This window comes from Amia ocellicauda, chromosome 17, assembly GCF_036373705.1.
Source record: "Amia ocellicauda isolate fAmiCal2 chromosome 17, fAmiCal2.hap1, whole genome shotgun sequence".
Lineage (NCBI taxonomy): Eukaryota > Metazoa > Chordata > Actinopteri > Amiiformes > Amiidae > Amia > Amia ocellicauda.
The window spans coordinates 19667979-19688914 of record NC_089866.1 but is presented as its reverse complement, the minus strand read 5'-3'; the positions used below and the strand labels follow the sequence as shown (position 1 = coordinate 19688914).

At 41.1% G+C, this 20936-nt stretch overlaps 1 protein-coding gene across 1 annotated transcript in view; it reads left to right on the top strand.

The window, feature by feature from the left end:
* Window positions 1–20936, top strand: part of wscd2 (WSC domain containing 2) — a 64741-nt gene that overhangs the window by 29383 nt on the left and 14422 nt on the right. The window contains exons 2-7 of the mRNA XM_066689468.1: window positions 1614–2649; window positions 11422–11536; window positions 12831–13015; window positions 16406–16527; window positions 17872–18046; window positions 20409–20573. Coding sequence (XP_066545565.1) covers window positions 2280–2649; window positions 11422–11536; window positions 12831–13015; window positions 16406–16527; window positions 17872–18046; window positions 20409–20573 — 1132 coding nt within the window. The 5' untranslated portion in view covers window positions 1614–2279. The remainder of the gene's footprint in view (window positions 1–1613; window positions 2650–11421; window positions 11537–12830; window positions 13016–16405; window positions 16528–17871; window positions 18047–20408; window positions 20574–20936) is intronic.

Below are 20936 nucleotides of genomic sequence, written 5' to 3'. Positions count from 1 at the left end.
ATCATAAATGTTATGACTGCCTAGACAGAAAAAAATATTCAGAGACAGTTTTAATTTGAGTTTAAAAAACAAACTTCCTCTGCATTTGAAAGCGTTTGCAAATACAGTATCTCTGCAAGCACGATCATTTTGTGAGGCGTCTTAAAACATCTGTATATAAATCAATATATATTTCAGTCTTTCCACATGTGCCACAGAGGATATGTTTTGTTAGTTTATGTGTGTTTCAGAAACCGTGCCAAACAACAAACGTATTTCAATCTCATCGATACAATTATCAGTTACATTTTGTATTTCTCTTCTCCGATGGATTACGGACTGCTAAAAAAAGGCAATTTGCAAATCTCTTGATATCCTTGTGAAAAAAATAGATTTAACTAGATTTGTGCAGACCTAAAGGTAATTTAAATGTGTAACGTGAGAATGACAGTAGGGTTTAAAGATGCTCATTCAGGGGTTGTAAAAGGGCTCACTGGGGTACAGTGATTTAAAATGGAAGGAGTTCATGAGATTATATTTCAAATGGAAAATCTATTTAAAATGGATTTGTAGAATTGTATACTTGCACAGGTTTAATGTTGACTGGTCCCAAAAGGAAATTATCAGATCTCCCACCGAAGTAGAGGAATTATTTTATCCAGATCGGGGGATTTTGTCGCTGAAGTTCAGAGACACTGTTTTTTAAATGACAGAATGATTTATGGATAAGAATTGGTCAGGTAATATTGGTGAAATGTGTTATTTTCTCATATCATTTGAAGCTTGCCACATAATACACACACTATACTCCCCAAAAATCACACGAAACCCTTGGTAGTACCTCTGTGAAGTCTTCTATGAGTATTTGTAGTAGTATCTTACACCATGCAGCTTAAGAAAAGAAAGCTGATTCTTGGATTGATTGTGTGGGGTTTATTTGATCTTAAATATAATTTGCCTCGCATCACTTAAACCGAGGTCTGTGCTGTGTGAAGGATGAGCCGCCTGTGGCTCTAGGAGTTTACAGCTGTGGAAGATTTTTGTGTTAATGTGCTACAACATGACAGCTTGGAGAGCTTGTGTGTAAAATTCATGGATCCAGGGTGAAAATTGGGTCCCACATGCCTAAAAGAATGTGCTAAAGAAACAAACAAACACAAAAAACAAACAAGGAAGGAATGTAAAGGAAACAGTTTAACTAATTTCCTGTGTAAACTTGGCCATCTGGAATGTGAGTTAAATTAAACTCTTCTTGGGCATTGGGCATCTATTTGGGCAGCCAGAGATAAATAAACCTGGATGCTGATGAACAGAATAAATCACTTTATTGCTTCTGCTACTGGGTACACAGGTTCCCATGCTACCTAGCTATTTTGGCTTCCCAGCCCCAAGCCCTACCAAATCTAGGATGCAGAACTTCAAGGGGTTAAGGAACTAAAGCACTGGCCAGCAGAAGTTAATCTTTGTGAATTCATAGGCGCAACCCTCTTAACAATCAGGATTAGTTGTATAGTCCTTTGTATGTTTTTATACCTTACGTTTTGTGTACCCCCCTTGACACTGCAGATGAACGTGCTGAGTGATTTAAAGTGCGAAAACAAACAAACAAACTAATGTAACTGTTTTACTTGCAGATGCTGAATTCGTCCCCCCTGGCTGTGGCTTCTTGAATGGCGTTTCATTAAAAGCGAAAGGCTATCAGTCAGCACTTTGTACATGGGAATCGGCATCCCGGGGCCTGGCAGAGGAGCGCAGACAAAGCCGTTGCCATTAGGAGGAGGGGAGAAAAATGCTCCAAAGAGTCTCTGTCCCTGGTTTGATAACAGAGCGAGAGCTGCATCAACTGATCCTCTTTCAAGCCACCAGCGAGCGCTCAATTTTCACGACATGAACCCTCCATCAGCTTCGTCTCCTGGGCTTTCCACTGGAACTTAAATAGGGAGGGGAGTGCTAAAACACAGAGACACAGGGCACATTTATCCAAAGGAAAGAGACACCATGCAAAGCACTGAATGACAAGAGAAAGTGATCATCCTTTTCTTTTTTACTTCTTTATTATTTATTAATATTGTTGTGCTTTTTTTTTTTTTTTTTTTTTTTTTTTTACAAAGCTGGCATTCCACCACAGAAGACCTTAATTTGGTGCTTCCCTTCTGTTCATTTCATTGTTTCTTTTAATCGTTTTGGCTGGGTTTGCGTTTTTCAACTGGACACCCTGCAGCTTTGTGAGCACCGTTCCTCTCTTCGCTGCTTTATGTTCGGCGGCGGTGCCCGGGGTTTGAGTGGCAGCGGGGCAAAGAATGGCTAGGCTACTTCTGAAACTTCAGCGCTACTTTCGAAGGAAGCCAGTGCGGTTCTTCTCCTTCATCATCCTGTACCTGACAGCCGGCAGCCTCGTCTTCCTGCACTCTGGGTTCGCGGGGGACACCACAGAGACCAGTAAAGAGCCAGCAGCGGTGGAGACAGTGAATGGGGCTCTGGACGCGCCCAACCAGGGCCTGGCTGGAAGAGTTTTGAAGGAGACTCAGAGACCGCCAAGACGTTATGGACCACCTTGGCTCAAGCCGGCCTCTATGGACGCTCCGGAAAGAGGGAGAAATGGGGACTACACCAGCAAGTGGAATCGGGCGCTGAAAGGGAGGAACACGAAGGACCCAGAAGAGAGTAGGGGTGAGTATCGCTTTTCTACCCTTTCTGCATTGAGAAAAATACAACAAGATAATGATTTACAGTGATTTAGTTAGTTTTCTTCTTTCTCCCCCCCTTTCTTTCTTTGCTTTCCTATAAAAAATATAAAAACTGAGTCTAATGACCTTTTAAAAGGGGAGAGACACACTGTGCAGTACGGAAAAATGAAGTTCAGCTCTTGCGCTGTGAGCTAAAGGTGTCTGAGAAGATAAGGATGAACCGCGCGTCTGGAGCCTGCAGCGAGACAATACAAAGCATTATTTATGGAACGAATCGGGCCTCTTTGGTCTAATGCAGAAGATTTTTTATATTAACACTATGTCCTTGTGAACCATCGCTCAATACCTTCATATGAAAATAAGGGCATTACTAAACACTAATGAAAGGGTTATTCAAACATTAGTATTGACAGAATGTGCCGGAAACCCACTGGGAGGTAACAGCTCTGAGTTGCGGACGACAGTTGACAAAGGCACTTGCAAAGTCCTTCCATCGGCATGCTAAGTGCTCAACGTGTCAGTGTGCTGTGAAGAGAAAGAAAGTCCTTCGTTTAACCTGTTAACCCACCACAGAATTAAAGCGATTGAAGTTTTTGTCATGCTAAACCTGCTCTAAAAAAAGAAAAGGATTGTTCCCCACCCCCACCCCCAAAAAATCACTTGAAAAGCATTAGGTTCAAACTAGCAGTATGTGCAGCTTTGAGAGACGATCTATCTCCTGCAATATGAAGGAGGTATAGAGGCTGCTGAGTCACTGTATGAACTGAACACGCCTTCATTATTTTAAATCAAGGTATCTCTCCGCAAAGTGATGTTGTTCATAAGAGGGTTTAATATCTCTGTTGACCCCACGCGAACCTGTCTCTGCATATATTCTCAAAGTCCTTGGGGTTAATCAGGGAGGAAATTAGCACTAGCCAAGAGCTGTCTGATTTCTGTGAATGGCATGAATATTTTAATGTATAAGTAATAATTGGCTCTCGTCGTGGTTAGCTCCTTGGCTTCATTCTCCGCTGGTTGCATTCGAAGAGCTCCGGTAGGTTTTCTCGCAGGGATCGCTCTCTCTCCCTTCGTTCTCCGTGCATCGAACGTCAAGGCCTCGTTTGAGATTGACACGGGATAGTAACCGACATCATTCCTGCCATCCATTGTCCGGGCAACTTATTATTATCATCACTTACTGAAACCGTGGGGCTCAAAGGTAGTAGAGGCTCAGTGATCTCTGCAAGTGATAAGGACAATTCCGTAACCGCTTGTCAGCGCTGGAAGAGTGGAATCTATTATATGAATCGATATGCGTTATATTAATATAGAGAGCAGATTGCCACAGTTCGGAGCTCTTTGAAACAGCTTGTTCTGTTCCGACCCCATGGGACCATACATGTGGCTGCAATTTGTTGTCATTAATAAAGTGGGTCAGCGACAAGAGGCACCGTACAGTAACATACTGCTATAGAACATTGAATTTGTGACAGCGGCGTAATGGATGGCATTGGTATTTAGGGAAATTGCCGCAGTATTATCATTTATCTAATGACAGAATTGTGTAAGCTGTGGCATGCCGTATTTATTCTGCTTTGCTTTGGCAGACCTTTCAGGGACAGTGCCCGAGGAAGTCTCTGCCCACCGCTGACTTTGCCTCGCCTCGGCTCGTTCCAAATCAGTTCTTCGTCTTTTGTGGTCGGTTCACCTTCTGCAGAATCTGTTTCAGTGTAAAAAGATGACTGAGATCTCACTGAGAATTTCGTGAGCAGTTTGCGTACGTCCAAGACATTGGAGAAGTCAGATTTCTGAATAAACCGTGCTGGGTCACAGTTGGGTCTCGTGATTGATGATTCTTTCTCCTTGCGATAATGTGAATAATTCTGAAGAGCACTTCTACCACTCATGACTAATATACTGGCTACTATGTAACATTTAATTGGGCTAAACTGAATACCTCATTATATATCTTATGTCATTGTTGTATGTACTTACACACCTATAATACATTCTAATCTTTCTAAACTTTGTCACTTCATAGAGAAAATGTGCTCTGTGTTTACATAAAGTAGGCTAGCTGTGAACTCACAAATTCAGCAAGAGGTGGTGAAACTGGCTTTATTTTATTATAACATTACAGAGACTTACAGAAAACATTTCTACGAGTGGGGGGTGGTGTTGGTTGGGGCGACTTTAGATATAATCTGAAATTGAGATTTGCTCGTCATCCAATCAGAAGTGTTCATTCGACATCAGCCTTTGTACATACCAAAATGGTGTCCCGGGTCTCAATCTTGATGTAAACACTGAACATTTTGATATTTCTTTAAATTCTTGAAATGTAAGAGCATTGATACAATGTTTATAATGCAATTTAAATTGATAGCGCCTCGACATTCTTGTATTTTGAATTATAGTGCCTGAGGTGCTTAAACGGCCTGTTATAGACTATGTCTTATAATATTTCTGAGTATATACGCTTATCCACGGCAATTGTAACAATATATCACATTTTAAAATGTTTGTAAACTCAATACTAGATTTTATCATTTTCTCTGTTATATTTGATTCAAAAACTGGAACAAATATTGTAAAGTAAACACGTTACTTTAAAAAAAATACTAATATGTTGCATATCCTTCACTCTCGATTACAGTAAGTACTTTTCTGATTCGTCCTTTAATTAAAATATACTTCTCTTTATCAAAACCTGCCATGGGCTTGTTAACGAGGCATACCGAAACCTGCTATTCAGTGGGGTTTGAAAAATATTAGGAAGCTTCCATTAAAAGAAAAAAAAAAAAAACTAATTTGAAGATTGTATCACTCTCTATTCATTAGGCTAATCCGAACTGACATTTTAAGAATTCCTAGCAGATGGTTTCTAAGTGCAAATCTCTAGTCACTGTAAAACTGCACAGCATTCCCTTTCCAGACCATATGTAATGTGTCCATAGTAATTAACCTCTGACAGACAGCCTCGTCCTCTAAGTGACAGAAATTAATTTTGTCATTGTGAGATTATCTTGGCTTTATCATTCCCAAATAATCAGCCAGTCCCCAAACTCAGATTTATGTATGTGCTTAAGATAGATCCCTGAATGTATTCTCATCCAATCTCTTTCTGGCAAGGCGTTAGGAGGAAGGCAGCAGGTAGCTTCGAACAACTCTAGAAACGAGGGCCTTCGGGTGACTCAACTGGTTAAAGCCTCTGCTAAGGGCACAGACAGGATCCTACTGTCCAGAAGTGTCGGAAAATAATTTGGGATATAATGATATTCAGTCATTACTATTGGGAAAGGTGAGACAGATCTTGGGTTGCTTCTCGGATAGCAGAGAGGCACTTCATTATGCATACTGTACGTTCTGATCTGACATTCTCTGAGAACACAGTGCATCCTTTAATCCCAATTGTCTTCCTGTATCCTTCAGGATCCATTGTTATTTTAAAGGTTGTGGTCACAAACCCTCTTTAATTTACTGACTGCAATGATTACTGGACTCACTGCTGACTGACTGGTTAAGTCTTCACTAGACTCCACATATATTTCAATATTTTTTTCTATAGCTATAGTGAGTGTTTGTTTTTTCCATGCAGGTCACAGGGTGTCACAATTTAGACGTGCAGAATAGACATGTTAAGTACACTGCTGTCGATTCCACAGCCTGACCCTTTTGAATCCATAAAAGGTCAGCCAAAGTCAGCTTCACTTACAAACAGCCTGAAAGTAGTAAATGGTACAGCTGTAAGGTGTCGAGACTGTTTTTCTCTTTGTTTAGTTTTTTTCTGTAACATCTTGATGATGACATGAGATGCGAACGCGAGGGGGGGAAAAGAAGAAGTGTAAAACGTTGTGGGATTGTGTGTGCGTGTGGGGGGTGGCGGGCGGGGGTTGCTTTTAAAATAGAATGAAGTCAGAGCCGTGGTGAAATCGTGACAGCTCCTGAGCTTATTGCGGTATAAAGATGTTCACACAATGTATGTCAGATAAGCTATTAAATCATAAGGTTCAAATCTGGGAGCAGCGTTTCTGTACTGATGCCATGATGTTCCCACATTTTATCAGCACATTAATTTTCTTATTTGCATTTGCCTCCCCAGGCAGTGATGTCAAACATTGATGTTCAATGAACTTATCATGCTGGGATGTCTCTCTCGCGCGCGCTCACACTTCCCCCCTCCCCCCCCTCCCTATCCCCTCTCTCCCTCTCTCTCCCTCTCTCTCCCTCTCTCTCTCTCTCTCTCTCCCTCTCCCTCTCCCTATCGGTCTCTCGGCGCTCTGACAGACAGTTGAAAAAGTAATTTACGCTTTCAAAGCTGCATTCTCTCCTTCACCCGAAAAGTGTTCTCAACCTTCAGTGTTGAATCGTCTCCTCATCAAACAGCAGTCTTCCAAAGTCAACTTCAAGGGACACCGTACGGCGTCCTCTCACCAGGGAACTGGGTCTCACATTGGCAGCCTCTCTCAGCCACTAGGGACCGAGCCCCGGCTGTCTGTCAGCCTAGGATCTGAGCACAGGAACTAGCAGCTTCTGAGCCAATGTGGAAAACTTGTTATCAGAGGGAAATTCAAGATAAATGTTATGGCACACCCAGAGGAGGCTGTATATCCAGAGCTCCTTTTTGTATCTTTTAAGAATTGATCGTCTAGCCTAATGCTTGTTTGTTTGTTTGTTTTTAGTTCCACAGTAAAATGCTATTATATGCTAGCATTGAAAGAGCTACCTAAAAGCAACAACTGTCAGTGTTTTGTAACAAACTTATTTATGGAAGTATTCCTTTATTTGATTTAGATTTATGAATATTAGCATACAGCCTTGTATTCAGAAAACAAGCTTGTCGTTTCAGCTTTAGGCTAGTTTTAAGGGAGGACTCGGTTTATGGTTCCAGTACATTCGGGCTACAGGTGAAGGTAGTAATTATATAATGGTTACATTCCAGTTGTTAGTCAGACACATTTTGACTAGTTAAACTACATTAAGTGTCAAGAGCTTTGGCCAAACCCTAATAGGACTTTGATGGATGGAGTGTAATAATGTATTTAGATTGGGTTTGAACCTGCTTGGCTGAGGGAACGATAGACTGGCTGTGTAGATGTGAAGCAAGGCATGCTGGGAAAGCAGTATTTAAGCCCCATATTTATACATGATGTGGGCGGGGGCAGGGTCTGACCCCTCTTGCAAAATTGTGTTTACAACACCAATTAGCATTCAGAATAGGTATCTCAGTTGGAGTATGATAATAGGATTACATTTCCCAGAAAACCTAGACCTCCATTAGAGTCAGGTTAGCATTTCTACTGGGTTAATTAAGATGAGTAATGTTTGGCGACCTGGGTGTCGCTCCAGATTCTGGTGTCTGCTTATTGTTGAGGTTCTGGCTATTGGCGTGGCCAATAAGGGGGTATTTAGGGATCTTATTAGTGTAATGCAATATGTTTCAAAGGGCATAAAAAGAGGCTTGTGTGGAAGACTTTAAAGCCATTATGATATGATACAATCTCATCACCACCTCCTACCAGTTTAAAAGATTGTCTTCGCTTTCCTAATGGGTAGGGTAACTGTCCAGGAGGGGTCTGAGCCCATTGATCCCACGAAGGGAGACGGACTTGGAAGGATGTTACATAAAGAGAAAGATGGAAATTGCTGTGTGAGGGGCTAAGATGTTTTTTTGGACTGACAGCCGGCTGTATTTATAAACGCTTTTTAGTTCTTGATAGAGAGCTCTGGGGACAACCGAATATCCATAGAACAGAGCCGGAGTCTTGTAATAATCCATTTAGAAGAGATTTGCTGTGACTTTGAACAATGAGCAGTAGATTGTGCTGAGACAGTGCACAGAGTGAGGCATCTGTAATGAACTCCCATCATATGTTTAACACACTGTGCGGGTGTGTGCCAGGCTGCGCAGGATTAAGACTCTGGAGGCCTGGAGACAGCAGGCTTAGATGCTGCTGCACTCGACTTCTTCAGACCTTCCAGGCGTCGAGATGCATGCATGACTCGGATTCTTTTTTTTTTTTTTTTTCATTTTTTTCCCAACACATCTCCTGATTTTGTTTAAATATCTTAGATTAACATTGTTAATCAACACCACCAAATAACCACTATCTGTAATTAAATACTATCTATTTACTATTTACTATACTATCTAATACTATTATAATATCTGTTATGGTTGTCCAAGACACTGAAGAGTTATGCACTAGACTTCTGCCACTTGTTGCAACTTCAAAGCTCTTGGGACTCGGTCAGCAATGACACCTGACCCGAGAGCAGCCGAGACACATTTTATAGAGTTGTGTAGGGCAGGCCACGTTGTCATCTGCACCGATCTAAAACAAGATGTAGGCTTATTAGGAGGTGGTGTGCAACTGACGGGTGAACTGAGGAGACCTGCTGTCAGCCGCTGATGTGGCGAAGCTCCTCTTAATGACCAACAAATGTGACATTGGCAGGCAAGAATATAGTGTTCACCTCTTATCCTGGGAGAAAATACCAGTTATTTCAGTGTTATGACACTAATTTGTGTTGTTGTTGTAATTCTAAGAACTAGAACTAAGCACTACCTGGAATTTTAATTCAGTTATAGAAAATCAATACTCACCAGTGCATTTGCAGTTTATATTTGTTTATTTATTTCATGTATGTGTCTTTTATTGCCATATCATAAAAATCGGGAGATTCTAAGTTTTACAGCGCACAGTTGCTCTGGAAGATTAGGAGAGATCTCGTGTTATAACTTCTGCCTGAATCTCAAAGGCTCCTTGTCTTGTGGATGCTTTATCCTAAGAGCACCATTCATAGCAGAGTTAAATCTTTTCAAATCTGCGACTTACTTTGTGATAAAGCAGATTACAAGGCAATGGCCCTGAATAACGTAGGGCAAAGCCTCCTGACCTTAGGCTTGGACTGTTTCGAAACAGTTGTAATTACAGTAATGGCCAATGGATTCCAGACTAAAGAAAAACTCTGCTAGGTTTTAATGGAGGTATTAAAGTGTAATTGGTAGCGTTAACAATTACACCGGACAGATGGCAGTGGACTTAAAGTCAGAGACATTTCTAGTGGTGTGTTTGAAGCCCATGGTGAATGGTGAAAATATAGACCATACGGCATTATAAATCCTGTGGAGTAATTGCCCAAATAGTCAGGGGTCTTTGTCTGTGGAACTGAAATGTACTTTATGAACCTTAGCAATAAATAAATAAAATGATACAGTAAAAGCAGAACTGTTGTTACAACAGCACACCACCAGAAGGTGCTATGAACATGTTTACAAAGCGTTTTAGGAAATCCTGAAACTATACAAAAACTGTGCTGGAGTGACTGATTTATATATTTAATTATCCAGAATTTGGTGTCATCTGACTGCACTGCAGATGAAAATGCAATATTAAAATTGAAGTAACATGAAATGCTAAAAGTTCTGTATGTCCTAGTAGAGTTATTTTACAAAATGCATACAGTGCACACTCACTGCACTGCAGTTTTGTGGTTTTATCCACATCATAATAAAACAATCTCCTCATTTCAGTACACTGGTGTTATGATTTCATACTTAGAGACTGGTTTTACAATTTTATGTAAAAACAGGATCTAAATTAATCTGAATATGTTTTGAACTGCTTGGGGAAAAAAGCAGTATGGAAACTTTGTGTGTTGTATATGTCTTGTTCTATTAATTACAAAAAAAAAATAGTAATTAGATTCAAATTAGTTTGAAGAGATATATTAATTACCACTATTACTGGAGAAAATAAACATTAAGAATATTTTGATGTTAGCAAAAGACTGATTGTGACAGGACAGAGTGAGCTGTCTTTTAATTTTTTTATGTGACTGCGACAGATGAATTTTAGATTTTTTGCATTTCTAGCCACCATAAATCATCCAAATTCACATATTGCAGACCTCAATACTTCCCCCCATTGATTTTCTTCATCCTTTTTTTTCCCCCTAAACATGATTCTCCAAAAAAAAAACAAAGCAAGTTTGTGTTTATTCTTTCGTAATTAGTCTACTCTAGACTTTAAGTTGTTGTGTGGAGATTTTACAAGGGTAGATCTAGCGCTGTCCTATGTCACGTGATCCTATCTGGTTCTGTTATCAACTGGGCTACAGCCTTCCCTGGTTGGTCCACGGAAGCAGCTGTTGCCATGATGCCACTTGTTCTGGTTTGCTGCCACTTCAGTGACACAATCTCTTAAGCAATCATTCAAGGTAATTATCAGCTAGACTTCAGTATCCCAGACATGATCAACCCGCACGTTCGTTTTTTCTCTTCTAAGTTGCTGATCCAACAGACAGTGATTCTTCCCCCAGCATATCCTCTAAGCCTGCAATATTCAACCACCAAACCCACAAGCAAAGAGTCTCCATGTGTGCGGCTTGTGTTGTGTGTGTCTTGTGTGCGGCGGTTGTGTGGACTCAGCACTATTACTGTATCAATTACAGTATGAAAACAAGCAATATGTGTGTTAATGAAATCCCTGCCTGCCTTTGTCCAGTTGGCTGCCAGTGAAGCAGGGTATGGAAATTGGAAAATCATTCATCACAGTTCTGCACAATCTCATACGTCACACTTCTGTGTACAATTTGGCATCGTCTGTCACTCAATGTTTAATTTACAGTACTGAACTCCAAGCATTCTCTCTCTCTCTCTCTATTCAGTGTATAATAAATATACTTTGTAGGAAATGAAATAACATTAGAAAAGAAGAGTAAATTGTTTAAAACTAATGCCTTGTTGTTGTGTTTTGTATTTCCTCAGCAAAATACATTGGCTGTTATACTGACAACACACAGAAGCGAGCGCTCAGGGGAGCATCCTTTTTTGACTACAGGAAAATGACAGTGTTCCGTTGCCAGGACAACTGTGCCGAAAGGTAGGCCTGTGTTTTTCCCAGCGTTAATTAAAACTGTTGATCAATGGCAATGATGTCTTTGCAATCATACTAAAATGACTTAAGGGGGAGTTTATTGCTTTATTGTTTTAGAAAGACGCTGTATATGAATAAGGACAAAAACAGAACAGATACCAAAAAATACTTGACGTACAACATGGTTAAAACTAGTTTCAGATAATTTGCCGGGGTGTATGTGAAACGTGATGATGCACAACAGGCTTCCTATGTCCTCCAGCAAATGACAGCATCCAGCTGTATGCCACAGATTCCTCCGGCACATCCCTATATGTATTTATAAGCAGTGCTCTGTATGCTGAGCTGTACAATATTCCCTAATGCACTTGAGTTCAACTTCTGTAAATAGACTTGGTGTACTGGATTTGGTGCAAGAGATCATTTCACTCTCTAACGTTTAAATGTATCCACCGTCAGGAATTTGTGGAAGCCTTTTCTCCGCTTATCTGCGCCTGTCCACCTCAGTGCCTTCCATTACACCCACCACTGGATTGTGGAAGTAAAAATAAATATTTTATTTATTTATTGGCGCGTCCTCTCTTGCTTCGCCTGCCCCACCCATCGGCTTCTGCATCAGCTGTAAATAAATGAATGCATCTGAAAGCCATTTCTCCAACCATGCAGCCATTTTCTATGGTGTTCTTACACCAGCAGACACCCAAGAGTTCTGTAATAGCTTTCGTTTGTGACATATGATGGGAAATCAAAAGTGAGGAGAGGCAAATGAGTGGTTTAGTCACCGTGTGAACAAGGGTAATTGTAATCAGATTTACCCATGTAAACCTTTTAAGGCTTTATTGAATTATACCATAGTAAAACTATAATATCGTTCTCACCCTCTTAAGTAGCACTTAAGCATGTCATGTCTGCGTGGTAGTCTTTGATAGGTGTGAAAACGGAAAAGCACCCTATGAGTACATGCTGCCGCTTTCTTTTACAACTGCTGGTCACTACAGCCAAATCAAAAGAAGGGGTGAGTGATTCAAAGAGTCAGTGAGGGCACAGTTCTCACGGTTGGTGAAATACAAATGATGGAGCTGTGGTTAATAACATATTCCCAGCTCATAGTCAGTCCCCCCTCCAAGTCATACTGCATTAGCAAGGTCACAGGCACAATTATATTTCAAGAAGGGTGAGCAATCAATTCCAGCACACTCAAGAATAGAATGAAGTGTGGTAGGCATAGCAGGAGGAGAAAGAGAAATTTATATATTTATTTTTGTCTTGTTTGTTAATTTACCCTTCTGTGTTGTAATAGAGGCTACATGTTCGCTGGCTTGGAGTTTGGAGCTGAGTGTTACTGCGGCCACAAGATCCAGGCGCCCAACGCCAGCGAGAGTGACTGTAACATGGAGTGCAAGGGGGAGAAAAACAATGTCTGCGGAGGAGCCAACCGTCTCTCCATCTACCGGCTAGAGCTGAGCCAGGAATCTGCCAGGCGATGTGAGTAGACTGGGAGTCTGCCGGTGCTTCGGAATGGTTCATATTCTCCTCGGTTTCTCTGCCTTCGACCAAAATCCTGTAGGATTCCTGCATATAATCCATCCGCAGACATTGAATCCTCAAGGATTCGGGGCCAAAGACCTTATTGATTCCTTCAAGTTTTTTTTTCTTCCCCCTGGCTTGCAAAATAAGTCCTGCAGGTAATTTTTGAAAGAGCCCTGCAGGAAATTGGCAGGAATCCAGTGTTTGGCCACAAAATCCTGACAAATTGTTCCTAAAGGATTAATTTTATATTTGGGGCGTTTGTGTAGAAATGATGTGATGTTCCTCCCCTCCATAAAAATAAGGAATAAATAATAGAAACTGATCAACCCCCCAGGGTTGCAATTTATAAGGGAAACATAAGCCAAACAGTCTGATGTTTAGATTTTGGGATGCTACCTATAGCTCAACATTACATCCATTATAAGCAAACAGTGACGTTGTGGTTGGCTTGAATAATACATTAAAACAGGAATAAACATTTACTTAAGCCGCAGGGGTTCTGACAACTTTGAAAGTAGTGAATTCATAGAGCTTCTCACTTGAATGAGGTTAATGTCTTGCTCTGACCGCTACTGTGAAAACAAAAAAAAGAAAAACAAGTTGGAGAATAAAAGCTAAGACCAGCATTTCTTTGAGCACGCACACTTTTTTCCTTTTTTTCCTTTTCGATTGGAACCAAGCGCAGCACAATTTGTCCAGTTCCTCCCAGGGTTCCGACACAAGATGTACGTTGAAACCTGTACAATAGATGCAGTGCATCTTTCTGCATTAATGCCTTTCCTGTGTGAATACAGCCTTCATCTGGGGCTTCACAACTGATGACATGCTGAGGTGGTGGTTGAGGATGTGACACCCTTGCTTCTAAATCATAAGGTTACAGTTTTAAATTGTGCCCTTGGGGCTGAGCTGGGGCTGTCTCCATCTGTCGCAGCTGTTGGAGCTCAGATCTGCAAGGAGAGCTGCCTTCTGGATGAGTTATGCTGTAAAATGACCCATTTCTACATTTTTAAAGCAAACGATTTGGATGTTAAAAAACCACAATAGTCCCCCAGTAAACACTCTGGGCTATGTGTTGTAGTGTTGCCTGCTCCCTCCCGTAATAAATGTCTATTGCTTGGGCAATTTGCCCTTGGCAGCAGATCAAGTCACTGTAAAGAGTTACACTTCTAGCTCTAAGGTTTGTACTTGTTATAAACTTTTCAGTCGTGGTTCAATGAATACATCCAGCACCTTTGTTTTTTTTGGTGTGTGTTTATTTTTGCCTTGTTTTATAAAGAAAGCTTTTTGAAATTAGTGTTCCCAAATCCCCCCCCCCCCCGAGATGCCAGCAGAAAATTGGCCAGAACCACCACTAAAATCAGAGGAATCAAACAAACATGACAATGCATAAAACCCAAGCCGGATCCCCTTTTCATTTTCTTTATGAAAAGCAAAAAAAGGAAATTAAGAGAATGCATTCAGTGCTCAAATAATGAGCTCATTTAGTTTCAGGAACTGATATTATATTCGTGGCTTCCTCACAGTTGCTTACTGCAGCCTTTTTTTTGTTTTTTGTTGCCAGCCTAAATCAAATTAATGGCAAAACAAATACAGTCCCCAGTCTTTGCAGAAATGTGTGCCAATCAATATTTATGGTGCTTTTGACCCATATTCAGGGGGAATTTAATTGCTTGTGTGATTGACTGCTGTGAGTCTCAGCCAGCCCCGATGTCTTTGAGGGATTCAGACATACAGCTCTGCTAATTGCGCATCCCATTGTCCTTGCTGCTGCAACAGTGCGGCCGACCCATTAACACCTAATGATGTCTGTGCTTAGGGTCCAATCCCTCATTGTCTGCTGCGAGATAAATTAGAAACGATAAACTCCAGGGTTAGGGCTGTGTTCTGATTAAAGGGTCCCTTCTGTCATTCCCCATTCCCTCCTTAATTAAAGTAAAAGAGGAATTCTTACGTTTGCTTGTATATATACATATATATATATATATATATATATATATATATATATATATATATATATATATAAAAATAAAACATGCTACACAAACAGAACAGAGTTGTTTTTGTGGGCTCTCTAGCAATGTACATTTAATTGCATGGGAAGGATGCCAGTTTTTGATTAATGTGTGCCTTAGTAAAAAGTGTCACATACTATGTTAGCCATCCTACATGTCCCCAGACTGTCTGCTGCTGGTCATTGGATGGTTATTATTACACTCTTGAAGACTTATGAAGATTTAGCGTCACTAATTCCAAACGACACAGAGATAGATGTATTTACTTCCACAGGAATAGGCCGCCTTGGCTGTACCATGTTATTCCATATCAGAACTGAATTCCTGTCAGGTAATTACTTAAATGAATCATCTGCATGAAGTGGATGAACCACATAGTCTCGGTTTGTTGAATTGTCTGAGAATTGCCAGCAGGCCATAGCCATTTACCCATAAGTTTGTGTCACAGGCTTGTTTTTTTGTCGCGCTTTCTTCTAAATATGCACAGTTAAATGACACTCCTTGCGAGTGTAAAGCAAAGACTCAGATACCTAAGCGTACTTCTCCTGTGTGCACAGTTTTATAGCACTCTTTTTCTGTGATACATTACTCTGACTGCGTAAGAAAGACGTGAATGAGCTCGACACTAGACAGAATGAAAAGACTTAAAAGCGCATTCAATATGGGTGCCGCGGCAGGCACATTGTGCAGCGAGTGACCCAGGTAGACACAAGGAGGGCACGCTGTGACGAACAACGGCACTCTGGAGAGAAAGTGTGTGAGGTTTGGGTGCACAGGAGCAGCCACGAAATAGCAAAGGAAATATTTTTTCCCCCTAGTTCCATGTGATATAAATAGACCATCTAATGACCGTTTCTGTCACTTCTAAAGACATCATGATAATCCCACTCATGATGACTAATTCGGTCCATTTTTCAGTCATGCCATCTGTACTTAAATTCTAATTACCTAGGGGATGAGTGTGCAATTAGATGAGTATTCTCTTCATTCTCGTCTTCCTTTTGTACAGCCCGCATATCTCTATTTGCAGTGCATCTCCTGGAGGTACCATCGTGGTGATTGACACCAAGGTGCATTAAAGTCATACCACACGCGGAAACTTGCTGTGTGGACGGCTTTGAAATTCTAATTCGTTACCAAAGCCGAACGTCTGGCATTGTGTGAAAGTCATTCCAATACATCTTTCTGAGCGCGAACTTCAATGTAATGGTGATGTTGTGGGGAAATATATATTAAAACAGGAAATCTGTAAAATGATCAGGGTGAGCAGGTTTTCTGAACCCCCGCAGTGAAGAATTCTCACTCTTCTCTTTTTTCTTTTCCCGTTGTATAGATGGAAGTGCAATCTTTAAAGGCTGCTTCAGGAAACCAGAGAACGTGTCGCTTGCTCTACCTGTCAGTGCTGTCATACTGAACATGTCAGTGGATAAATGTGTCGACTTCTGCACTGAAAAGGTGAGCGGGGCTTGTGTTTTTTTTTTTTTTTTTTGGTTCTCGCCTTTTGCACCTCAGTCTCGACGCACCACTGAAGAAGCCGAAGTGAAATGCACGCCTCTTCCGAGAAAACTGTGGCTTGTGCTGCAGAACCTGACTAGAATTTCAACTTCTAGCTATCCCAAATACAACCAATCACTGCTAAACAATCAAGAGAGGCTTTTATGTATAAAGTTTAAAGAAAATACCTGAAGAAGTTTGACACTTGATGAATTAAACTGAAACTGAACTATCTTAAGCAAAGAGAGCTGCTTTAGCCAAGGCGTTTTTTTTTACCACATTAAGTGATGTCATGTACAACAGCCATAAATACAGTGTGTGCTGTTTATGTCTTGATTCTGATCGTTAAAGAAGCAGCTTCTGTATGGATAATGCCCTTGAACACTATTGATCTTTTTCATGAAAGATACAGCTGAGATGCAGTGCAAAAACCTCGGAAGCTTTTGAAGTGTTCAGTAACAGGTGTTTCAGCAGACTTTACGTGTCCCTTCTGGGGCTTCTTTCTTGTTGGGCTGGAGGTGTTAGTGTTGCTTTTCTTTTTCGTTCAAGGACTACCACTAGCTGCCTGTGTCCTTGGCAAACCCATAAGACCAGCACCTTGGCCCGATGCTTGAAAATATGGAGGAATTTTGCGATAGAGAAATGTGAGCGTTTCTCTGGAATGAGAAGCAAAATCGGGAACAGACTGTATTTCACAAGTTGTCAGGGTTAAAGTTTCATTGTCTGTATCAAGCTCTTTTATGGCATTGACCTAATTCAGGGAGACACCTAATTTATTTATTATGATACCTTTCTCTCTCGCTCACTCTCGCTTTCTGTATCTTATTTCCTGTCCCTTGCTTCCTTTATACCTACCACTACAGTATGCATCTAATTAGTACATTTTTTTTCTTTCACAACCTCAGTCCTTGAAGTCCTTGGATTCCTGCAGGTCTTTTGCTATATCCTTAGAACTTTATTTTTCACCATAAGAAGACCGTCCATCTCTTTTCAAGATTTGAAACCACTTGACCACTTCCAGCAATGGTTGTATCATTAATCAGTTATCTATAGAAACAGGAATTAAGATCCGAGGTGGAGTGAAAACCAGAATACATGTGCGGATGCCAGTAGCAGCTGTAGGTGCATTTGCATTCCCTGCACACAATGGAAGGTGGGTGGCTGGATACGGGTGGGAGGTCAAAGCATCTACTGCTTAGTAGGCTTAGATGAGATGTGATGGTTTTGGCGGTGCAGGATTGTGGGTGATGAGTTGAGTGTGTGTCTGGGTTGTGAAGGAGCTGTTTGCTTGCCTCTCCCCCTCAGGAGTACTCCCTGGCCGTGCTGGGGGGCCAGGCGTGCCACTGCGGCTTCCCCACGCCGCTGTTCGCCCTCCACGAGCACGAGGAGGAGGAGCTGTGCCTGCACCGCTGCGCCGGGGAGGAGTTCGAGAGCTGCGGGACCCACGACTACTTCGTGGTGTATCAGACGCAGGTGCAAGGTAAGGGCTCAGGTTGTCGGCGCTGACTGAGAGAAAATCCTTCTCAGAGGTAACAGGGGAGGAGGTGTGCGGCTGTGCCTGGGAGAGAGCCAAGGGGACAAGGTAGTGCCCTGTGATAACCCCTCTTAACCGCTGCATTAATCCACTCCTTATCTGCGCCCCCACATCCACCGCGCACTGAGCACCAGGCACAGTTTGGAAACGGCTTCTTCTTTTCCGAAATGCACAGTTCAAGGTCAAAATTTGCATGCAGCCCTGCACTTCAGCCCGCAACAATTTATAGGCCTACATAAGTCTCACTCGACTGTGGTTTCTTTTTATCACACGGCTATAACTTCCTGTGTCACATAATTTAGTTCAAACACTTCTGACCCCTCCATTACATAAATATAGCGTGTTTGTTTCTCTGAACATACTTGGTATAAACATACATATGCAAATATGAACAATTGTGTGGAATTCCACGTATACAGATCAAATTGTATTCCTCAGATGTAAATAAGAGGAGATAATCTTCTCATAAACCTTTCTTATTTATTTATTGCTTCCTCCAAAAACCGTGGAGCATTCCCAAATTCTGTTTCATTATGACCCAAAATTGTTGTTTTGAGATGGCGTCGCTGTAGAGTTTAGAATCCATCATCAGACTTAATATGCTCCTGTCACTAATTATAATCAACATAAGCAGCTGCAGAAGTGGTCTTCTGTGTAAGATTGGAAGCACCATAATTGTGTTGTATTTTTTATGATGTGTGATGCTTTCACTGTAGTTCTTTTACAACACAATACACTTTTTAGAGGCAAAATTTGTTTGCCAGATTTTGATAGGGGTTTGGGAAGGGTAGAGTCAGTCAGGGCATCCTTGATACACAGGGAACCTTTTCCTTTAAAATCAGGCACCCTTTAGTCCGTCATACTGTTTGGTTGTAGTTTGATAAAACATTGACCTTTTTTTTTGTGTGTGTGTGTGACCAGTATCTGATAAATGAGACCCTTTGTTTCAATCTTGGCTCGAGGGAGGTAATTTTAAAACTGGCAGCCCGGCACCGCAGCCTCCTCGTGTTTACATAAGCAATCAAAAGCACTTGTGAGTATGAAGCACTGGCTCCTTCAATTCGCCTGTAAAAACGCAGCCCTTAAAAGAGCCTCTAAGTGAATTGACTCGGGTCTTTCATTTTCTAAAAACGTAATTCAGAAGCGGATCACAAGGGGACACCACAAGTTCAAATTGCCATTAATCAGTCTTCCTCATTAACTTCCCTACTGCATTACATGAAGTGCTCACAGAACTGGGTTTGAATGTGTCATGCTTTGAGTTGATTAACCTGTGAAAGTGTTTTAGCTTGACACCTTGACCTGACCTTCTAAAAGATTTATAGCCATTTTGCTCTGTATTAATGGCTGCTTCCTGGTAATTATTTCCTGACATTCTGTCTTTGGGCTTTTTTTTTTTTAATCTCACACATGTATGTGTTAAAAGCTGTTTGCCTATGTTACAGAAATATATGGTTTGTTTATTTAATCTATTTGTTTTCTTCGGTCATTGATTTTGGTTTTTGATTTAAACTCTATGAAGGTTTTGCTATTTACGATTGTTTTGAGGCCTAGACTTTGGCGGAAATTAAATGTGTATGTACCGTAGCTCTATAGTATGTGGGATGTTTCAGAAATTACATCATAAAAGATTATTCAGAAAAAAAGTAATACGAAGTAGCTTTGATTGTGATTTAAAGGCTTGCATAGATATTGGAAGAACCAGGAAGTTTATTTGAATTGAACAGTGTTTAAAAACACTCAAACACCCTGAAACAGTGGCTCCAACTATTATTCGTACACCTGTATGCAAAACCGTATTTATGTCACTGAGCTGGAGTGCTTGAGTTTCAGATGATCTGAAATGCATCCAGATTTCTGTTCTGAACCCAGTACAAATAAACCTCCCTTACTCAGATATCAGAGGATGTGTAATCATACCTAATGTGATCAGAAAGACTGGTTTAGCAAAAACAGGAAACAAAACTGAACAATCAAAAGAAAAAAAAGAAACAACAAAACATTTTATATTTTCTAACTTCTCCTGGCTTTGTACTTCATGGGATAAGTGTATCTCCTTCATTAAAAAAATGAAAGCACTTGTCATATTTTTCTATTGATGACTACAAAGATGTCAGTGCGAGTGACATGTTCGAGCTCATTATTATTTAAATTGGGTTACCTTGGGGGATTGGAAATGAGTGTTCTGAATTTGAGGGTTGAAAAGCCGACACTAAAACACACGGCTGCCTGTGCTGAGGAATGATAATGAGTCTGCGGGCACCGGCTCTTATGTAATTCCACCCACCCTCTCTTCTTGACTGCCCAGATAACCGGTGCATGGATCGGCGATTCCTGCCAGTGCGTTCGAAGCAGCTCATCGCGCTGGCCAGCTTCCCCGGAGCGGGCAACACGTGGGCAAGACACCTGATTGAGTTGGCCACTGGTTTCTACACCGGGAGCTACTATTTTGATGGATCTCTGTACAACAAAGGTGAGGAGCCGGTTTTGAAGGTCTCCTGGGTCTGACTGGGAGAGTCTTGGCCAGTGTTACCCGCCACCCTCCCCAATTGCCAACTGTGGGGAAACTCAGTTCAGCACCCCGTGTCTTCACTGGTCAGCAGTTACGCTTCTGTTTTTTACATCCCATTACAATCCCTATTGTTGCCTTGTATACAGGGGTCATCCAAAAAGATGCACAGTAAGAATAATTTGATTAACTTTGGAAACTCCATTAGACACTGTAGTGTTTTTAATTTGGAGAGGTTTGTAGTCTGCTTACTGCTTACTGGTAAAATGACCTTTAAAAAAAATAAAAATGTAAGTGCTGCCTGGTTTCTCAGTTTGTGTTTCTGAC